The following is a 9002-nucleotide window of genomic DNA, read 5'->3' on the forward strand; positions in this document are numbered from 1 at the left end:
CGGTTGCGACAGCAGCGAGAACAAGAGCAGAGAGAAAGAGAACGCCAGGAACGAGTCGTTCGGGAAAGAAGACAACAAGAGCAACGTGAACGAGAACTCCAGGAAGAAAGGCGGCGGGAAGAGCAAGAACGGAAGGCTCGGTTGCAGCAAGAGCAAGAACGACGTGAGAAAGAACGACAGAGGCAAGAACAGGAAAGGTTGCGACAGCAGCAAGAAAGAGAACGCCAGGAACAAATCGCTAGGAAGAGGAGACTGCAAGAGCAACGAGAACGAAAACTCCAAGAAGAATGGCGGCGGGAGCAGCAGGAGGAAGAACGACAGAGACAAGAACAGGAAAGGTTGCGACAGCAGTGGGAAAAAGAGAAGAGAGAAAATCAAGATAAGGAAGCAATCAAATCTAAATTGCAACAAACTTTGCAACAGACCACTGCCGTGTTAGAAGATGAACAGGAAGAGGAGACAGCAGAGTGTAGGTGTATGATCGATCCAGACGAGTCTGGAGCGATTCAGCAGGAAGGACCCATATACGCCACAGAGGCGGATTATAGAAATCGGTTGCCTCAGAAAAAAGCCGAAATTGATGAAACTAGACTACTGTTTGAAGCATTTAACTTGAGCGATGCTGCGCCAGTTGAGTACACCGAAAAGCGCTGTGATGAGTGCTCGATTTCGGAGTCGTGGTTCAAACAGATTGAAATAGTTGAAGCAAATAGTACCAAGTTGATTGAAATTATTTTAATGATGTTAGAGAAAAATATGTCTGAGGAATTCAAGCGATTAGCGCAGTACGCTATCAATAGAGAATTTAGTCGAAAAAATAACAATAAAAACCACGAACCACGGCATCAACGAATTGCTCATACAGTTACACACAAAGCATTCATGCAGTTGTCAAAAGTTGTTAGAAGAAATATGCGTCAAGTGAACATAGCTAGGCAGCAGCAAATCGTGGAATATGTTATCCGGGGAGGCAAATTGCAGACTCGAGTCATCAAACGATTTCCGGTGGTAAGATGGATCGAACAGAGTTTGATATTTGAACTCATAGTCTATCCGGAGGGAAAAGTAGATGAAGTATTGCTGAATGTTTTCAAAACCCATTGGATGATAGTTAACGAGTTGTTCGAGCGACAGGATCGTCAGAAGCTTCTGTATGCACTTCGGACAGAGCAGTTGATTCGTGGGTTAACATTGCAACACATAAACGATGTCTTGGACATGGTTACCCAAGTTAGGTTCGTAGGATTAGATGTAGTATGCAAAAGGGGAGAAAATTGGTACATCGATTTGAAAACATGTTGGGTTAAGTCTAAAATCCCAGAACATAACAATGCAGAAACATCTTCTAAACTTGTAGAATTACTTGTGAGTTTGCCCTGGAACAGTTTGATGACGCAGCAATTTCTGAACGCCATCGTTGGAGAACCGAATCAGCTAGCGATATATGACTTTTTGTACAAGGTCAAAAATGAGCATATGTGTTATCCCATAGTAATGGATATAGTAACAGAAAAATATCAGCACAATAATAGTGTAGCAGGTTGGATCAGCGACCTCAACTACCGAATTTTGATACAGGAAATGTACAAACTAAACCTAGAGGTGGGTCGCCATATAAACCTAAAACTGGGAACAATTCTAAAAAAAGGTCCAAACACCAAATTGCTGAATTTTCTCAGATCAAATACGTCTCGTTTAGCATCAAACATGGACAAGTTTGTGAGAATTCTAGAAAACACACTAATGTTTCAAACAACATCAGACGTGTGGGATGACATAGAAACAATTATAAATTCTGAAAGGAATACCGATAAATGGGAGCAAAAAATAGACAATTTCATAGTTTCATCCATTTTCGGTAAAAGTTATGAGTACAGCGTAGACGAGTTACTCGATCGCATGAGCAACTGTACTCTATATCCGACCAACTTTGACCGAAATGAGGCATTGCGAGCTTTCAACTCGGTGAAAGCAGCATACAATTCTAATTCTAAACTAATATCTTCGCAAATAGGCATTGGGCATTGGGCTGCTTCTGTCAAGTCGAACTATGAAAATTCAACTTTGGAAGAAAAAATAGCTGTGTTGATACGCGCTGTTGAACATTGTCACGGGTTCAAGCCTCGAGATTCGCAGATTTTATCGTTGTTGGTACTATCAATGGTAAACGAAGACCATGGGCGACTTGCTCAGATAAATACAGGAGAGGGAAAGTCTATAATTGTGGCAATGTTAGCGGTAATCCATGCGCTAAAGGGTGTCAAAGTTGATATAGTTACAACATCCACCGAGTTGACCATTCCTGAAGTAAAGAAGCAACGGCCGTTCTTCGAAATGTTCGGGCTTACGGTTGACGAAAATAGACCTGAGAGAGATAAGAAAGTAGTATACAGATGTGACATTGTCTACGGGACAGCTTCTGATTTTCAAGCAGATGTACTGCGAACAGAGTTTCTAGGAAACGATTGTCGAGGCAACCGTAAACATCAAGTGATCATTGTGGATGAGGTGGACAGCATGTTGTTCGACAGCCGTAACCGTAGCGTTCGATTGTCAGATGAGAATCCTGGAATGACTCATTTGGAAGTTCCTCTGGCTGTCATATGGCATGAAATCCATAGCATCATCGCCCACATGATAGAGCGCGACAATAAGGTGTTCTTCATTACCGAAGACTTTGAGGCAGTTGGAAATGAAATAAAGTTATACTCCGGAGAAGATTGGGAGACTGTGAGTATCGAAGTGCACGATAAGATTGAGTTCATCACAACGCATACCGAGAATCATCTACGAAAGTTGCTGCGGAAGCTAACGGTTGACGAGCAGAAAGAATACGAAGCCTATCAAGCATTGAACCTGCGAATAATGGGCGTGGCGGAGCAGCTATCGAAAGCTAACGATGACGAGAAAATGAAGGCCAAATGCGAACAGATGCGGTTGGATCTCATTAAGCTGCCCTGGAATACACGCGACCCAGTCGTGGATATTCCCGAACATCTGAGAAGTTTCGCATTGAATCAGATTTCTATTTGGGTAAAAAATGCAATACTAGCAAAATGGGTGTATAAAAAAGATGCACACTACACTGTGATTCATGGAAAAATCATTCCGGTGAACTTCAACGAAACAGGAGATCTTCAAACCAACATGATCTGGAGTGACGGTCTGACGCAGTTTTTGCAGTTGAAAGAAGGCCTACGAATGGATCCGGAAGGTATATCGACCAACTTCATCTCCAATGTAAGCTTTTTTCAGCGATACGGCTCCAACATCTACGGATTGACCGGAACTCTCGGGGAACAATCGACGCAAGATTTCTTGCATACAATGTATGGCACAGATATGATCGTAATTCCACCATATAAAACAACGGATATTACAAACAATGAAATGTCAGGATATCGATGCAAGGAACTTGCACCGTTGGTTCTATGCGATGCAGAAATATGGTATCAAAGCGTTAAGGAAAATGCCCTATATCATGCGCAAAATAATCGAGCAGTCCTCGTTATATGTAAATACATCACTCAAGCTCGAAATATTGCCAATTTGCTAAGAAAAGTGCATGATTCCCGCAAGATTTTCATTTATACCGGAGAAGAAACAAAATTCGAGAAAAATGCGGTCGACTCCGGAGAGATTATTGTTGCCACAAACATTGCGGGTCGAGGAACTGATATCAAAACATCGAAAAACGTGGAGAAACACGGAGGCATGTGTGTATTGGTGACATTCTTACCGGAGAGCTTTCGCGTTGAAATGCAGAACGTCGGTCGAACTGCTCGCGAAGGGAAACGAGGCATGGCGCAATTGATAACGCATGATGTCGGCAACTTACCGATGGAATCACTGAAGAAGATGCGACAAGAGCGTGAGGCTAAAGCAATCACCGCGGCAATCAACGACGCTAAGAAGATGCTCATCCAAGACTGTCTATTCAGTCGGTTCTGCTTGCTGGAAAACGAACTATTGCCAAGTATGGACGAAACAAGGAAAATGCACATATGGGATCTGCTCATCGTTGGGTGGATTGATTACTCAGCGAACCATCTGGATTCTCGGAAAATTTCAGAAAAGGTGAAAATTTGGGAGGAAGAGTTAGTATCAGCTGCACTAAATAGTCTTAGTACAGAAGAACGAGGTAAACTGACAGAAGAGGATATGCAAGATCTGCGATCTCAGGCAAAGACAAAGGTAGCAAAAGAGTTGCCTGCATTTAAGGAACGTTACGCTGAAAATGTCTGGAAACAGTACTGCACCAATCAATCCTCATTGAAGCAGCCAGATCAACTTCGCGCCTTCAGAAATGGTGAGAAATTCAACCCAAAGGTCAGTGAGCTGGCTTTGCGCTTCGGCTGGGGAACTTTCGAAAGAAAAGCACTTGAGGAATCCTGGGGTCTCTGGTTGAAAAGTAAGCTCTTCGAAGATGAGACATCAACTGAAGAAGCAATAGTCATGTTCAGGGATGAATTTGAAGATACAACTCATCAACGTGCCTCACTGGATAAGCTTGTGCGTAATCCTTTCTTCTACGTGCTCAAGGGGAACGAACAACTCTACGCACGCCATTTCGAGAACGCGATCATGTGCTACGACAGAGCTATCGATCTAGATCCCGTATTCTCAGTGAACGCACGTTATTGCAAGGCACAGACGCTGTTGTCATATTCAGAGAACAAAGGTATCAAACAACAAGATGCTCTGGACGAACTAAGAAAAGCAGAGGATCTAATCAAATCCGTGTACCGTCCGAACCTGTTGACCTTTAACACTTTGATCAACCAACATCAATGCCTAGAACAAACCTCCCAGCACGTGCAACACCAGCTAGATATCCTGAGCCAGCAAGAAGACTACATCCGGCAAGCGCGCGAAGTTATTGCGATGGCACAGAAGAACAATAACAACGTCAAGGTCACTCTCAAACATCTTTACGACGTGCTCTCAGAAGATCATGCAAAAGCAATCCGCGAAGCATACGGCAATGGGCTGAAGAAGTTGTACACAATTGAAGAAAAGCTTCCAAGACCATGGGGTAGCATTGTAACCGTTGCCTTGATTGGCGTTGCCCAAATCGCCGCTGGATGTCTGATAGTCATGTACACCGCAGGATTTCTGGGTACGGGACTGATTATGGAAGGAGTAACGGATCTAATCATGGCCGCAACTGCAGCAATCAAAGGAACGTTCAGTTGGGCAGCCTGGGCGACTCAGAAAGTGGTGAGCATTGCTGTGTCGATCGTTTGCTCTGGCATTGCTTCCATCACACAAACGGCCAAAGAAGCCGGAAATCTCGGAATAGGAACACTCAAACAAGCCGGTAAGAACACGTTTATGGGGTTTAAATCTAGACTAAATGACGTTTCAAAAACGTGTTATAACATAGCCAAAGGAATTGCAACGCCACAAGGAGGCGTGGAATTGGCCATGAAGGAATTTAGTTCAGCATTAGGGAAGGGTGTTGTAAAAAAGTGTTTGAACGAAGCTGGCAAGTATTGCATCGATCAGGATTTCATGAACAAACTGGAAGAGGAAATTACTACGAAAGTGAGTGGTGTGCTAATAAGGGCACTTTCTTCGAATGCATTGGTAGTTAAGGCTCTGGAAGAAGACGAGCGAAACGGAAGTAGCTACTGGAAACAGCTGTTCATAAAAGAGGGAATGGAGTTGCTAAAAGATAAGGAGATCAACAAATGTGCTGACATGCTCAAGAGCATCGCAAAAAGTGTCATAGCTAAATCAGAGCCTAATGCTGGAAACGTCTTGGATGTCGCGGGAGTTGGACTATGTGTATACACCCTCAACACATACACAGAAAATTTCATTAAAAAATTCAACGAGAAAATTGGTTCTCACGAGAAGTCTATCAATGAACAAATTGATGAATCTAGTAAATCAAACTTGAGTGATAAAAATGATAATCAAGCTTTTTATCAAAACGTAGCCAGTGCTCCAGTCATAGACTGCGAAAATTCAGATATTGGTGTACACCAAGTCACGGAAGACACAGTATACAGTTCGAAAGTGTCAGCAAATGCACAACTTCGTTCGACTTATCGGGAAGCGTCAACTCCCAAAACGCTAGCCAATGTCTTCAAAGTAAAAATCACGAATAAACTAACGGCTTCTATACGTGAAAGCATAATCAATCCTGCATTAATTTCTTCGCAAGTTAATCAAAGACTATTTAGGAAAATGGAAGAATCGATTTCCAACCTAAGAAAAGAGATGGAAACCGAACGAGATAATCGTAGTGAATCGAATGCTTTGGCAAACTCCGCCTTGAACGAAACTCCAAACGAAAAAACTCAAGGTCTTGGTCCTGAAACTACTAAGATGATTAAAATGGTTACAAAAGATGATCACTTGCACGACACTACAAGTTTAGCACTATCCGCAGGAGCAATAAATGCTCCAATCTACGTTTACGATGAGAAACGCAAACTGAAGTATATAGTGGAAAGCAAACTGCCTGGTAAACCTATTAATATAAAACATTTTGCGCCGTCCAAAGATCACCCGGTAGGACACTTCACACCTTTGGACCCCAACCTGAAAGTAACTCCTTCAGGAACCAACTCCTGTGCTATAGACGCAGTTGTAGCGCAGCTAAGTTCAACTGAAAAAGAATCGCTCCAGGTCAACAATGCAGCGGACTTACGCAACAAAATGATTCAGCAAATCAAAAACAATCCTCGCCAAGCAGAGCAAATATATGAAAAACGGGTGCAACTAGAGCGAATTGCACCGCATAGAATATTCAATGGAGACCATGAGCCACAGAAACAACCTAAACCGGACAAGCGTGTTTCCATGTTCAACGGAGGCGATATGCCAGAGAAACTACGTAAACTGGACAAACGTGTTTCCAAGTTCAATGATAATTTCGAAACATACAAACAAATATTCGAAGAAGTAAACTGTAAAGACTCCGATTTAATGAACAATGCAACGACCGACCAAACACAAGAGCATCACTTGATCCACAAAAAAATCAAGCTTCACTCGGCAATCACCACGAGTGGCTTCAACATCAACGACCCGGTAAATTTGCTCGTGTGTCCCAAAAATATAGAGGTGAAAACTTATCTGAAAACTAAACGATCGCTTCATTGTGGTGCTCACCCCAAAAAATTGACGAAAAAGCTTCAGAAAAGACTGGATGCAGCCTACCATAAACACGAAAGTGACCTTACAACGCTGAATCGTATTGTTTACAAAATAGCTTACCATGAACGACAACGGGTGCGATCAGGCAAACGATCACTGCAAAGTAAGAAAAAAAAACGATTTAATCCATCGATGGTGAACAGAACCCTTCTTACACTTATTAAAACTATTGTTGTATTATTTGTATTTAACAGATTTATTTTGTGTGATGGACCAAAAGTTCTAGAAAATATTGTGGATTTGGCATCTAGTGGATTGGTTTCCAAAATAGCATCATGGACTAAACTACCAGAAATGCCACACACCTTCTAGAAACTTGTGTGAAATTTAAAAAAAATAGCTTAAATATTCTGGAATATTGTATCTTTTGTTAACTGCCAAAAGAACTTGAATCGATTAACAAATGGATACGAAAATCAGCGAGATACACTTTGTCTAATATCTCTTAATCAGTCAAAAAAATTAGCTCCGAAGTACTTGGTGTTCATGGTTATGGTGTAAAAAGGACAAAAATAATATATCTACTATGCTAATCAGTGAATTAGCTAGTTATTTTGGCTGTCCAGTTCTTGCATTTTTCCCACAATATATATATTCAAAGCTTTCATTTAACATATTGTTAGTTTTCATAGAATTCCTGTTTATTTGTAATTTGTTATTTATAATTTTATTGAAAATAAATAACCTGCTAGTATACACTCTATATGGTCGGCGTCAAGTCAGACCGGATCATCTGTTTTTTAATAATTTCGAGAAAATGTCCTGCAAGCACTTGAAATTTCAAATCTCTGGCATACTTTTCGGAAATACTATTATTCTTTTATCTAATCTAATCTGATCTAATCTCACACTAACGCAGCCATTACTTGAATGCATCCTGGAAAATGAAGACTTTTCAAGTCTATCATTTTTCTTGTCTAACGGCCAGGCCAACTGCGCAGCATGTACCGCAGAGAAGATTTCAAGGGGTAGAAAGATTTCAACATAGTCAATATTTGAAAACATTCTACACCTTGACAGTTCGCATCGTACTCTTGTGCTGTGCGGACGTAAGCTCTCTCTGCTGCAGGAAGTTTTACTACCTAAAGCAATTCAGTACTTCTCAGTACTACCCACAATAGCACTTTTCAGCGCTAAATTTATACCTACTGATTCCTTTTCGATCCTTGCCTGGACCCGTGCCTTCGATAATTCGTTGGACCCGTTTACGGAAGTCAAATTCCGTGAAACGGTGGTGATCCTACTTGGACACCGATTAGGGAAAAAACCTCCTGGAAGGTCGCTTCTAATTAAGGTGAATATATAACGAAGCCACACCTCGAATTTTCAAAAGCACAAAGAAGCTGAAGAACCGAGGTTTGGTTTGCGCTGAAAAGTTGATCGATTGATCACCACCAGCGGGTCACCATTCGATCAAAATTTCAGCGCAATTCATCTCTTGGTTCCTCGTGTGTGGCTTCGTTATATATTCACCTTAAATCATGGTTGCATCATCGAACAAAAGGAAGGGTGAATCCTTGAATTCACCGCTTCCTTCCAAAAAAGTCGGTTTCAAAACTGTCGCTAAACGCGGCAAAGTTAGAAGGAAAGGAGAACTTTCGGCTTCTCCGCTTCCTTCTACTAAAACAATTGTTTCGTATGAAAATTTCGTTGAAATGAGTAATCCTTATGAAACGCTGAACAATTTTTCGGAACAGCAAATTGAGGATGCCTCTAGCCCAGGTACTTCAATTTCTGCTAAAAAACAACGGGTGCCGCCAATCCTGGTCAGCGTCTGTGAATTTGCTGGTTTTAGGCAGGAGATCTTGAACTCCATAAGGGGAATCAAGGTT

The 9002-nt window shown here is 41.7% G+C and overlaps 1 protein-coding gene across 1 annotated transcript; it reads left to right on the top strand.

Moving 5' to 3' along the window:
- Positions 1-7873, top strand: LOC134286896 (uncharacterized; the record flags this gene model as incomplete). Its single annotated transcript, XM_062848595.1, has 2 exons — positions 1-197; positions 339-7873. Coding segments are annotated over 2 exons (7341 nt in total), but the record flags the coding sequence as incomplete, so codon positions are not given.
- Between the last annotated feature and the right edge of the window lie 1129 nt (positions 7874-9002).

This window comes from Aedes albopictus, chromosome 2 (assembly GCF_035046485.1).
Source record: "Aedes albopictus strain Foshan chromosome 2, AalbF5, whole genome shotgun sequence".
In the NCBI taxonomy this organism is placed as follows: Eukaryota; Metazoa; Arthropoda; class Insecta; order Diptera; family Culicidae; genus Aedes; species Aedes albopictus.